Raw genomic sequence first — 13,884 nt, forward strand, 5'->3', positions numbered from 1 at the left:
GCATCTGATTGTTAGTAAGTAGCTACTAAGTACTGCTATATCCCTAATAAGAATAAAAATTTGTATTACAAGCTAGAAGAGACATTCCTATTTGATTATTGCCAGAAAAATGGAGAAGGGACACGTATTAAAATAATCTGGAATAATTTAACTTCCTAGCTACTTTCTCTACATAATCTGGTTTGTTAAGAATCACAATCATGAGGTGAAAACCTTTTCCTAAAATCACTGAATTTCAAAGTATATGTGAAGTGTGTGAATTATGTGAAATGAAAGTGAGAAAGAAGTGTGAATTCCACAAGAGTGATTTTAACTAGATAGAGTGCTGGAGGAGAGCTATTCTCTTGTTGGTGTGTTGGGTTGTGGTTTTTTATTATTATTATTTTTATTTTCATCCTGCTTTTCAGAGTGGTGGCTCTGACTTCAGCTCTTCGTCATTCATTATTTGTGATATATACATGGAGGAGAGGGAGGTAAGCATTTAAGGAGAATGCATGTTAGATAAGGCTTTCAAATTATATTTCTGCCTTTCTGAAATAAAATCTGTTAAAGTTATAAGTGTTTTAGGAGAACCTAATGTATCTGGTTGAATGCATGTGCTACAGACTCCAGCAGAAATCTGTAAAGAGTGTAATTTGAAAAAAAAAAAATTGCAGGTTTTCTCCAGGAAAGCTGAGTTATCTTACTGCCCATTCTGTGTATTTGGTATTAAAACATGTATCTGGTCAATGTATTTAATGAATATTAAAAAAGTAATATTAGCCTTTGTAATTCCTTAATTTGTTAAGGCTTCATGTTGAAAATTTATCTTTGCCTTAGTAGTTACACTTGGCATCTAGTTTTCCTTTTACACCATTTGCTCTTCCATTGAGTTAAAAGCCAAACTGTGGATAAGCAGACTTCAGTAACAGAGCTTGTAAATTCCTTGCTGAGGAACTATATAAAGATGCTGTGCATTCCTCGGTCGGGACCTAAGTGGCTTCTTGCAATTACAAGCTTAATCATTCCGTGATCCAAAAGCTATTGAACTACTCAATCTTATCATTCCTTGCCTACTTCAGCAGCTGAGATTGTAAATTCCTGTAACATGAGCAACAGGCGAGGAATAGTTTCACTAAGTAGAGCCACCTCTTTATCTGTGCATCCATCATATTTTTTGTAAAATGGGGGTAACAATGTTCAGCTTGCTTTGAATCTTAATTTACAAAAAAGAAAAATATATCTATATGAAATATTATTTATTTTTGCATTACTATAGTGCACAGACGTTCATTATCATGGAGTAGTACTTTACTGCGCTAGGTGCTTGCAAATGCAAAGCAATGAGCTTATATTCAAACTAAAATTCTACAGTCCAATCTCTTCATTTTGCAACATTGATTATTAATGCCAAAAGCCTCTGTGTGCTTAAAAAGCCTGGGTATTTATACACCCTTGATAAAATTTCCTAGTTTGAACTGCCAAATCTAGACTCCTCAATCTATAAAACGCGCTAATAGAAACGGACTGACTTTCAGAGAAGGTAAGTAATACCAGACTTCTCCTTTTCCAGATATAGTAATACACACGTTTCCCATTAAGTCCCACTTATCTACTAAATTTAGTGTTAAAAGGTCAGCTGTTTCCTCTTAATGTCACAAATTATTGTTAGGGAAATGGTTGGGGTTTTTTAACCTTTCTGAATTTTCACAAAAAAAAAAAAAAAAAAAAAAAAAAAAAAAAAAAAAAAAAAAGCGATCAGAACTTTCCAAAAAGCAAACCTTTGACCAGAGATTAACTATGAGATGTTTAAATCAAAGGGAGAAGACCATAAAGTGTCTGCAACAGAACCCTGCAAAAAGTGACGCTTCTCAATGTTTGATTGTTTGCTCTGACACTAAAATGCTACAGGATTTCTAAATCCTGTTGCTCTTGAGGAGTTTATAGATTTTCAGGAAAACTACGACAGTTCTTTTGGTATTCTGTAAATAAATAGGGCAGTGCCTTATCTACTTCACTTTCAGGTTTTGTGGTTTGTTGGGCTTTTTTTTTAAAAAAAAAAAACAACAAAAAAACCCAACAACAACAACAAAAAAAAAACATGTTAAAAGGTTTGTTGAAACAGTAGATATAGGCAGAATATCTCTGATCATTCTCTGGCATGAAGCATTTTCCTTTACCCATACACTAGATGCCCAAATTTCAGTAATATAGACTAAAGATCTCTTAGGGTTCTTCAATATTCTAACTCTATGGTATGTGAAAGGCAGGAATTGTGATTTGTGCAAGTATAAATTGCTAGATGATTATTCATCCCTCACGAGATTATGCTCAACATTATCCCATCTTGAAATGGTTTGAACTATATAAACAACATGAAACAGAAAACCAAAGGGATTAATGTCTCATGGGAGAATGAGAAGATCCCCTCTAGAAGTTACGGGGCATGTGACTGGTTCTGTCTTGGCCGGAGTGGGTGATGAGAGCTTTTCCTCCCCCTGCTGTGATAATGACAGTGTTTGGGCTGGTTTGTTCATAAGAATTGTGTAGGACTAGTGATGCTGGACACCTGTTAGATTTCTTTAGAGAAACAAGATGGAATAGAATTTCTCTTTACCACTCACTGGCAAAGGTGGGCATCATCTTCACCAACAGAGCATCCACAGAGACTGAAAATGTTGTTTTAAAGACAGTTAAACCATCAGAAATCAAAAGTCACAATGCCTAGTTGGTCACACTGTCAAATTTTGCCTACTCTGTCCTATTTCTTTTTTATCATCGTTGTCAATCACAAGCATTAGACATTTCAATAAATCTCAAAAATTGTGTGACTTTAAAAATAGAATATGATTACGAACATCTTATTTTTGGGGTGATTGCTGAACGTTTACATCTTATATTTTCAAGGATTTCTCTACAGTTACAAGGTCTGGTATATACTACTTTTTAATATACTATTTTACTTCCATCTGTTTTCAGAAATTGCAGCTTTAAGGACATGAAATGGTGGTGTAGCTGAGATAAAATTGAAGGACTGGTGACACAACTGTTGCTTTAGAGTTATCATATAGAGGAAACATAAAAAAAAAACCTTGTTGAAATTAATCATGCTTTAGTGCTTTGCAGTTCTTAATGGGAGATACAGGCTGGATTTGTGCGCTGCCTCAGGCAATGACTGATTCTAAATATTTTGGCCAAAATGGAAGTTCTTCTTCACAAATTCTTCTCCTATTGTTGTGGTGACCACAGCAGATACTCCCGTTGACCAGCCTAACAGGAGACTGATGCCTGTTCAGTCCTTTGCAGAGCTCAAAGGCCTACATTAATATCAGCAGCTATTATTGACTAACTCCAAACTGCATGTCACTAAGAAGCATGCACCTTGTGCTGTACATTTAGGAAGCAGTGATTCTGGGTATGCACCAGCATCAGTGAAGTGAGAGCTCTGAAAGTAAAGAATTCCAGATTTAGTACAGTTTTCTCCAGCCCTGGGTATTTGGTATGTGCACACTTTTCAAAGAATCGTAACTTCAGCTTTCGACAACTTTTTTTACAGAGTTAATTGTGGACACAAAGTGCTCCTGAGACATCTTCCTCTACCCACACACAGGTACCCTGAAGTTAAACTCTTCCTCTTTCTGCTTCCCAGGCTCTCTTCCTCCTTCTCAAAGACATCCATTGCACTTTACACCCCATGCTAGGCCTCCCCTTCTTTCTTATGTGGGCAGCTGCTGAGTGATTCCTTATTTCTCAACTTTAAATTAGAACTTTCGTTAATCTGAAATATTTTCCTGATATTTTTCTAGTGGGGCAGGACTTGCACTGGGCTCTGTGACCCTGGCTTTCTGAAAATGGCTAGATACCCCTCAAGGGGAAAGGATGGAGGAGAGTGAGTGAAAAGAAATACACATATATTCTTTACAGTATGTTGTCTTCTTTTTTCCTAGAGTTCTACTGTCACTGGCTGGAAGAACTAAAAAGAATAAGCTCTGAACCAGGTGCCATTTGCTTTCATTTTCACAGAGATTTCACTAACAACAAATACCATCAAAGTTTGCCGATAACGCTTTCTCAAAATTGTCAGGGAAAAAAACCCAAAACAAAAGCAGGAGAGGTTTATACTGACTAATTGCTCAAGAGAGAGATGACGTGCTTTTTTTGGGTGTCCTAAAGGTGTCTGGAAAAGGAAGTAAAATAAAAGAATCTGAGAATTAAACATATTTTATCTCTATTCTTTCCTCATGCAAAGTCTCCTGAGAAAATTCTGTGGCTGAGGGTTGCCAAAGTAGTTACTGATTTCTCTGCAAGACCACTCACATCTCTTACGTTTATAACTTCATAAAATATCATCTCTTTTTCCTCTCTATTTTTTTTTTCCCACCAAGGCATCTAATATCTCTAGAGTACAAAAGCTACTCACATTTTTCCCTGTCAAGCTGTTCTTAGGTTTTATCTGTCAGTGATGATCCTTACCTGTTTTCTTTAGGGGCTCTGGCATCTTCACTTTGTTTCTGATGAAGCTCCCAGTTGTATCTAAAAAGCAGGGTCCGAGCTAAACAGGAATGAGCCTGCAGGGCTTTTGAGACCCCCTAAAGAGACACTCCGTGGAAGCCCCCATCCTGCTCCTCCCCCTTGATCCCTCACTGTTGTCAAGTATGGCACCTTATCAACAGCAGGACACGCTTGACAGGCTACATCAGCTGGGATAAATATAGCCAAGTTCCAGGAGGCAGAGAGCTCAAACCACCCAAGACTGGCTACCACTGATCTGTTGGTAAAAACCAGAGCACAATCTGATGTCGCACATGCATACAGTACATTTTCCAGCTTCACGTATGTAAAGCGTTAAGAATTCCTACACTGCCATGTTTATAGCACATTCAGCAATCTGGATCTGATAGTTACACCCCCTGTATGCGGGTTCTGTACTTTAAGTGTGCATCTGCTTGCATTCTTGCTACCTATTTTAGTCTTTGTTATTGTTATAATTGTCTCAGAACTGAACAGCCCCTCAGAGAGCTTTTTTCTTGTTTTGGTTTGGTTTGGTTTTTTAATCTTCTACCAAAGACTGTTTGTAGAACTGAATGTTCCCCCTTTAGGGAAGGGAAGAACTTTCTTTTTCAGAGACACTTATACATTACTGACATTTGCAGTCACAACCAGAAAGCATGACACTACTTAAATAGTTTGAGTCCTCCCTCCCCATCCACCATCCACCCACTTGATCCACAGCATATATTTCTTGAGAACTAGCAAGGTGTTTTTTTTTTTTCAATTTAAAAAATTGAAAAACTATTTTTTTTTTTTTTTTTACCATTTGAAAAATAGTTCCAAAGTTCTATTTCATACCTTTAGAGGTTTTAATTTTGCTTAAAAGATCTGGGGAAAATCTCACTAGAAAATTATTCTGGTATTGTCATTTCATGCTCCAGCCATTGCTTCTTAATTATTTAGCATATAGCATACGTCAAAATAGTAGACTGTGTACAATTGTCTCTTTATTAACTTGGTGTTATACTCATTTTCTGTCACTTTTCTCTGTCGCATTTTGAGTTTTGAGCTTCATTAGAGAAACACTGTAGGCTAAGCATTTAGCACATTTTAGCTACCACTAGTTAATTAAAAAATACCCCGTGGCTTTCCAGTTTTACTAGTCTGTAAAAACTTATATCTAAAGGATTTCTGCTTTTGGCAGGGAGCTCAATAAATGAGTGTGCACACAACCCATCAGTCACTGTACTTTGTGTCTGTTTTTCACACGTGGCTCTCTGGGTAGACAGAGTACAAATGTGAACATGCAAGAACAACTGCTGCTACCTCTCCTCATTTTGGGCCAAATACATCCTCCTCTTCCTCTGAAGGATTTTATTTTTTTTTTTACATATGAGTGAGGAAGACGGGAGGATGTCACCCAAGTACATTTTCCACTGCCTCTGTTTCCAGTAGAGCACAAGTGAGCATTATATGGTTTTGACCTACTATACTCTGCTTGAGACTTTTCACCAGGAGTCAGGAAATCTCGGGTATTTGCTTTGGCTTGAGCTCTTTCAAGGGGCTTGCATCTCACAGTATGAAAAAATCTGTCACTCAACTAGGGAAAATCATTATTCCTTTCTTAAATATTTCTCCTTACTAGACAGCTGCCATTAACTCCCTCTTCTCTCCAAAGCTGATCCCCAACATTCTGTTGGAATGGCATCCAGACCCCTTCTGGGAAGAGAGTTGTGTCCCTGCTACCTCAGACAATAGAGGCCACAGGAGACAGAGCTGCCACGGACGGATAGCGAGAAAGAAAATAAAATCTACGCAGATTATCCAGAGGTGGACTATGATCAGAGCCACACTGCTTCTCAACTTAGTTGCTTCTCTATTATGTGTCCTTGAAATAATGTTTACAAAGGAAATTAGCTGCCTAGAAGTCAATTATTCAGTAATTAAAACATAAACCTCTTGGAATTGCCATCAGCATGTACTAATTTTCCTACCAGCATGTACTAATCTTCCTCAGGAATAATTTTACATAGATAATTTAGTTTTGTTACTTTATCCTTTCTCCCTCACCTATTAGCAAATAATTACTTTTAGGGAAAGCCTATAAGCTATGTTCCAAGGTTCTTGATTTCATAAAATACATAGTATTCTGACATGTCAGATTTGGATTCAAAAGATTGTTCAGTTCTGAAGGTTTTTTTACACTTAGCACCATAGGCCTTTATTACCATTAACTAAAATGGTGTAAGTGGAAATAAACCCATTTGTATGGGTTTAAAGGAAATATTTACTTACATTCAAACTCTTTAAAATGCAGGCATGTAGTGTTTATCCAAGCCTGTATTTGTACTCAGTGAGTGTCCAGTAGGAGGTGCTTCAAAGCAAGAACTGAGAACCTTGGAATAATTAAATATGGGATAATGCATATCTAACACAGAACTCATTCTGGATGCTAGTAGATATTGGCATAAACAAATCTTAAATATTTCTTCTAAGTTTTTGGAACTCTCAATATTATTGATTGACCTAAATACTCATTTCTCTCCAAAACGACATTAACTTTTTGGACTCAATAATTTACAATAGTAGTGATTCCACTGTTGAAACACACATAAAAATAAGAATTCTATTATTGATTCTGTATTTTCCAACTTTCAATTTGAATATCCTCTTGTTCTGGGAGAAATTGCCGTCCAGTGTCTGAACATTGGTTGTTTTCTATACTTTTGTCACAGCACCTCCAACTTTGTAGGACAAAAAATACAGCTGTGTAAATCTACATTAAAACTTTTAAAAATCTGACATTACATACGGAACATCCTTTGTTTTCCCCTTTCTTATTGTCAGGTATTTGTCTGTAAAATTGTCAGGCATGTGTCTGACAATGACTTGTCTGTAAGAGGTCACTTTCATCACTTGGACAGCAATGGAAGGGTCCTGCAAAGCATTGCATGGCTTGCAGAATAACTGCGTTCATAAATTTCTCTGGAAATAGATGAGGTGATCTAAAGCGTGTTGCCACTTAAAGGAGATACAGTCATTCATTAAATCGAATTCTAAGGATGTGTTGCTTGAGAGTAGTATCCCGGTGGCTGTCTATGAGCCATTATTTCCTAGGGAATCTCAAATTTATGCTATTCTAAAAAACATAATATGCTAGGATAATAGGTCGCTAAAAATAAATAATAATATAATGAAGCATTTATACTGTGTATTAGAAAGGAAAGCTAGACAATATATTCACTTTATTAATGTAGGGAGTACAGCGTGCAGGAGTTCATCTCAACGATGCTTGCTGGGATCATGTAAGCAAGTTTAGTCTGTTTTGCACTCTCTTCTGCTTATTTATAACAGATACTTAGAAACTATTTTAGACTTGAAGAGATACTGACTCTCATAAGTGCCTGGGAACCTTTTTCCTAATGCCTTTCATGTTTCCTAAACTTCATATGTGTTTATTTTTTCTTTGTTTAAATAAATATTCCTTATTTAATGTGGTTTAGCATTTTCCTTCTCATGAGCGGATTTTCCACCCATGGCAACACCTGGTAACTTATTTCTTTTAGTTCTCTTTTCTCAGGATTTAATTTTATCTATTCCATGTCTTTGTCACTGTAGATTTGATTCTTTCTGTAAACATTCAGTGGTATAGTTTTAATTCAGCAAGCTACTGGAGGACATGAACAACTAAATGCGGACTTAATTCTGACTACTTGTGTGCTCCAAATCAAGCATATTTATTTCGAGTGCTGTGGTGAGTCAGTCCCTTAGCTGGATATTCTCCATAGATACTTTCCAGGATTCAAAATCATGTTTAATCTGGGGAGAGTATGAGTTATTTCTTCCCCACAATGAAACAGAGCCACGAGAATCATTTAACCTGATGCAGGAAATGATCCTATTCCAGTTATAACTTTGCAGCTTTTGTGATTTTAAATGTTATTTAAAATAGTGTCTGGATTTTCGAGGCAGAGTGAAATGAATGTTTTCTCTGCTATTACACTTTTGGTTACCAGGTGTCAGCATTGCTGTAATAGTAAACTTTTCTAGCATTTTCTACATTTTATATATTTATTTATTTATGTAGCTGCTGTTAATAACAAAACTGCTATGCAAATGAAATGTATGATAGCGATGGCTACACTGGCCCAAAATAGATGTGTAGTGGATTGTGCTAACTACTAACTAGTGCACTGCAACACTACACAATTTTTTAGAAAGTGTGTGAAGTTTCATCCTATATTCGAATGAAACTGATGTACAAGCACAGCGAAGCAACAATAAATGTCTCTGGGGCTTTGCTAGAGAATTGAATGAGAAGGAAAAGGGTGTCCTTCCTTGTCAGAGGAATTATCTTGCAAGTCTGAAATTATTGTTCTGTGTCTCAGACAGTGGCTTTCATCATGTAGTTCAAAGTCAGGTTCAAAAATGACAGTAATAAGTGGCCCGCAGTGACAGGTCATGTGGTGTATCTTCCTGATTTTGGATAGATGCAGCACAGCTTATGCAGAGAAACCTGAGGATTTATTATTTTTAGACAAAGTTAGCAGCACCTCCTTCTAATAAGTCTATCCAATTTCCTATTAAAAGGCTACGTTTTTAGATGGTTATGACTTTGCCCAGATGTAACTATCCAGGCGGAAAATCTATATATTACTTTTCTACTTTGGGTTTCTTTTTGCTTTTAGTTTCTGTCATGCCATTTGATTTCTTGTCTCTGTTTATTTGTCTCTCTGCCTCTTAGTTTTGTTTTGTGAAAATATCACCTCCTACGTGATTCAGCAGTTTCTGACGACAAGGTAGTATAATTAACTCTCAGTTCCAGGGGCTGCAGATTTACTGGTGCGAATGGTAGGATAACTGAGCTGACTCAGTGAAGAGCACAGGTCCAGCACAAGTCATTTACTGAAGTGCTGCACCCCACAAAACCAGGCAGAGTGTTTCCTTCATGCTTTTGAAACACAGAGCTCTCGGGTGTACGGTGCAAATGCACTTGGCCTCACTGACAGAATTTGAGTTTACAAGAGCTTACGAGATCTGGGTAATGCTGATCCTGCTTATCTGAGCTTCCCTCTGTGCAACAATTTTGCATCCCCACACTTTATGCCCCATATTTGAGATCTTTTTGGACATTTAACAGTTAACTTGCTTTCATTTTAGGGATGTCCTTTTTAACTGGCTTCATGATAACCAACCTGAGTTTCTCCATATTCTAGACTACAGGAAAAAAAAACACAGTCTGCATATGCTCAGTGAGAACTTTCTAGATTTTATCTCCTGAAGAAGTTTTGACTGTGTCAGTTGGGTCCAGTGTAGGGATCAGCAGAATTTACTCTGCATTTCTATCTGGGCTACTGCAGGGCTCGGCCTGAATCCACACTCTTGAACTAAGAGCAAACAGCATGCATGTCCTGTTCTCCAAATAGCATCTCCCTCAGGCCCATACAAAATGGAGGGGAGAGCTGTGAGGGGGAACGAATTGGACCTTCAGAGAGAGAAGGGAACACAGCAACTAAAGAAGGACAAGGAAATAAAAATACGTGATTGAAGGGTACAGGTGGGGAGAAGAAAATTGAGGGTAGAGGTTGTGGGAGGGGTTTGAAATAGATCTTCAAAGGACAAGAACATTGAATGGGGAGCTGGGGTACAAATGAGAGGGTGGGAAGAGAACTAGGAGTCAGTAGGTGATAAGAGTGAAACTGTAAGAGGATGTGGGATGGGAAAACTATAAATGGCTGAACGAATATATTGGAACTGAGAACCATTCGCATAAAGAGAAGCTGACTGGAGGCACATGTGAGAAAAGCTGGTCTGAGAGGAAGACTAGCCAGGCAAAAGTTGAAACCTGACATTGAGAATAAAGCAACTGGGATTTAGTAAATACGGAGGTGTCTGGTGGCTGAGATGGAGAAAAGCTGAACGAAGAGCTGGGAGTGGATATCTGGGACTGGCTGAAAAAGGAACAGAGTGTTGGTGGGTGGGAAAAAGTGGAAGAGTGAATGTCTAAAGAAGAATTCCAGAATTATGTTTCTAAAAGCAAACACTCAAGACTCAGAAAATTAGTTAGTTAAATCTAAAAGAAAACCAAACTGATTTGTATATGTAAATGCCCAGCTCAGCACCCAAACATTCTTCACTTTGCATAAGGCAGAGGCATTAGAGCATTCTGCACAAAGGCATCAGTGGTCAGAGAGCTTCTCAGATGAAGAGCACTCTGCTCTGTTGCTAGGGAGTTAAAACAAAAGCTCAGAGGGAGCCCTTAAAGCACAGAAACTGCATTCCTTCCTACCACAAAGCCGCTTCCTCAATCCTTTGCATAACCTTGGTCTCCCCAACACCTCCTCCCACCCTTCCTTCTCCTCCACCACCTCCTGCTAAACCTTATCTGCTCTACCACATCCTCATTCTCCTCCTGTCCATAGACTGCTCTGCTCATTCTCACGTACTGCTTTGGCTCCCCGGTAGTAAAAAGCAACACTGTGGGGAACTGAAGGCATGAAGAAGGGGGATGTGGCTGTATGAGTGGAGAGAATGGAAAGAAAGAGAATGGAAAGAAAGTTGCCCTGAGAAACCTGATCTAATTGGCCTGCTTTGAGTAGGGGGTTGGATGAGGTGACCTCCAGAGGTCCCTTCCAGCTTAAGTGACTCTATTCCTGTGTGGTGATGTGAAGTGTTGTGAGAGAAACACAAATGGGGTGAAAGCAGACACAGATGAGTTATGAGGGAGGAGATGAGAAAGAATATCTGCAGCCTACTGCTGTTTTCATGTTCTTTGGAAGAAGTTTACATTCCCCAGCTCCTGGAATAGGACTTGGATTATATACAGACCTCCGTAATACCGCAGGCCTAACTGAACCAACTGAATTTTAACATGCAAATTTGTTAGAGAGGAAAGGTGAAACTTGGTGAAGTTTTAGCTACGTTACACTTGCTTCAAAGAGCAAAGCTCTTTGCCCACTTGACTGTAGTATGAGATTAGTGGGTTCATTACTGTAGCCTTGTTTACTACAAGCTTTAAATTTTTCGTGTTTTAGGTATGTGAAATTATGTAAGTCTGGCTTGAGTATTGCTCAGAACAAGAAAAGATTGTGAGATAGCAAGTTAATACACAAAATAAATTAGAAATAATGGAAATTCTTGGAATGGGTACCCACAGAGTGCTGTATTCTGTGTCATATCATAGTCTTTTCTACCACTAATCCATACATTTTAAACACAGAAGGGTGGGATTCCCATGGAGAAGCTGCTGTTCTGGGCTTTGTGAAATCAAAAATACTCATTGCATTGTCATCAGTGATAAAGTTCCTGCTACGAATTTACAGTGTGCATTTAGACTATAGGCAAAATTAGATCAACAGAGTAAATAAACCGAACTGTCATGTGATATATGTACTTGTTGTGAAGTTGGCACTATAGTTTGAATTAAGCTTGATGATATTGAAGTGTCTTTTGTTGTACGGAGATTTGAATGAGGGAGAAAAAAACTAGAAAGAAATGGAAGGAAGAAAAAGAGATTAAGGGATACAAATAGAAAAAGTAAACTGAGGCAACAAGTTTGCTGCAGCGAAAAAACATGGCAAAGTACAGAGCATAAACCCTGTTGTAGTAAAAAATTAAGGCAAGATTATGATTATAAGACTCTGGCAGTGTATGTATCTGGAAATGAGGCTATGGAGATAAAATTTAATGAAGTAGAAGACAAAAAAAAAATTGAATATATGTATTTTTCAGGAAGTTTCAGGAGATTCAATAAATGTGAACTGTCAGGCAAGACCAAACAATAGGACCTTTAACTGCAGTTCTGTCTGATGTAGGTGAGTAGCAGCTCAAATCTAGAAATGTCTAAAACTGTCTTTGACTGAGTATAATTAAAAATATAGATGCTATCTCTGTAAATTATTATAAGGAGTTTATCCCTCGGTACAGCCAGTGCAATTTTTCTACCTTCTACTCCTCTGATGCAGTTGGTCTAAATTATCATAGGAAGGTCAGTATTTTGGATGTAGCTCAGCAATAGTTTTCTGAATAATATCTTTATGCAAGTATTGAACTAGCTAATAAAGGTGGTTGTTTTTTTTAAAGCAGGCTGCAAGCAGGCCGCAAGGGTCACACGTAAGTTGAATACCAACGCTTGCTTTGAAAGAGGATTGAAGATCTCTAACAGCAGTGGGGTGCAAGATGTTCCAATAAACTTGTGCTAATCATGGGCCATCTCTCCAGATAATGACCTGACCTACCTTTTCCCAACATGTCTGCCTGTCTGGTACTTAAAATTCTCCCAAACCAGTGATTTTGTCCCATTAATTTTGGTATCTTTCTGTGAAACAGCCAAAGAGCTTCTGCTTGCATGTGTAACTGAATGGCGGTAATTCAGCTTGATTAGACAGCCTGCTCTCCAGACCAGTTTGATTGGATGGGATTCAAATGGTACTGTGGCAGAGAAGCATCATCTCCTTCACAGCTGCAACACATGATTATTCACTCTTTATGCCACAGATGAAAAACCTAACCAGAAACAGATGGGGAGTGAATATTTTTAGAAACAGTATTTCAAAGCATTAACAAGAGGAAGAGAAAAAGATTTCAACTTTGAAGATAAATAAAGTTTTAAACCTGCTTGTTAAAATATATCCAATACTATATTTTAAAATGTTTTAATTATAAATAATACTGATCCCAGAAATATTTTTCCTCTGATTCTTCCATTTCCATTTCTGTGTTACTTGTGACCAAAACCAGTGTAAAATCCAAATTCTTCAATTCAAGTACAAGTAGCTGTTCTGAAATAATATTTTATAGTAATGCACAGTGCTCAAATCACTCATTTCAAGGTTCTTACTGTTTCTGTTTGAATGTTTATTTTAATTTTGTATTATTTCTCCAGCATCTAATTGTTTTCTATGCAAGACTTGCTAGGAAAATAGAAAACTAGGTCTCTGAGATCTAAGACGACTGTTTGACAAGCTTGAGATGGCTTTTGTGATATCCTAAACATCTCCACAATTAGCTCACCAGTTAGCTCTTTTCAGTCATCATAGTCTTCCTGCAAGAGGAAACGATCCTTCTCCAAATTATAGGGTCAGAGAATGTTCAGTTCTGCTTTTCAAGCCGTATTTGTGATAATGATATTTTTATGAGAGGAATTAATCCTCTAGTTCTCTTGAATATCAAGTCTGAAAGTCTGATGAAGGCAAATGTCTTTTATCTCTTTCTAGTAGCAAGTCAGTGGTGGAGAATCAGCATCAGTACCAAACAGAAAAGCCCTGAGTTTCTAGCTCAGCACTGAAGAAACCCTAGTTACGTCAGTATGGAGTACTGTTCTAGTTTTCTTAGAGCTACCTTCGGTGTCTTCAGCTTCCATCCTACAATTGCAGTATGAATGCAGATGGAGTTAACACGAGTCTAATGTAGTGA

At 37.7% G+C, this 13,884-nt stretch overlaps 1 protein-coding gene across 1 annotated transcript in view; it reads right to left on the reverse strand.

The window, feature by feature from the left end:
- Positions 1-4,605, reverse strand: part of MYBPC3 (myosin binding protein C, cardiac) — a 63,206-nt gene extending 58,601 nt beyond the window's left edge. The window contains exon 1 of the mRNA XM_026849490.1: positions 4,453-4,605. Coding sequence (XP_026705291.1) covers positions 4,453-4,477 — 25 coding nt within the window. The 5' untranslated portion in view covers positions 4,478-4,605. The remainder of the gene's footprint in view (positions 1-4,452) is intronic.
- Positions 4,606-13,884: the final 9,279 nt, after the last annotated feature.

This window comes from Athene cunicularia (genome assembly GCF_003259725.1).
Source record: "Athene cunicularia isolate RWA chromosome 5 unlocalized genomic scaffold, athCun1 chr5_part1, whole genome shotgun sequence".
Taxonomy (NCBI): domain Eukaryota; kingdom Metazoa; phylum Chordata; class Aves; order Strigiformes; family Strigidae; genus Athene; species Athene cunicularia.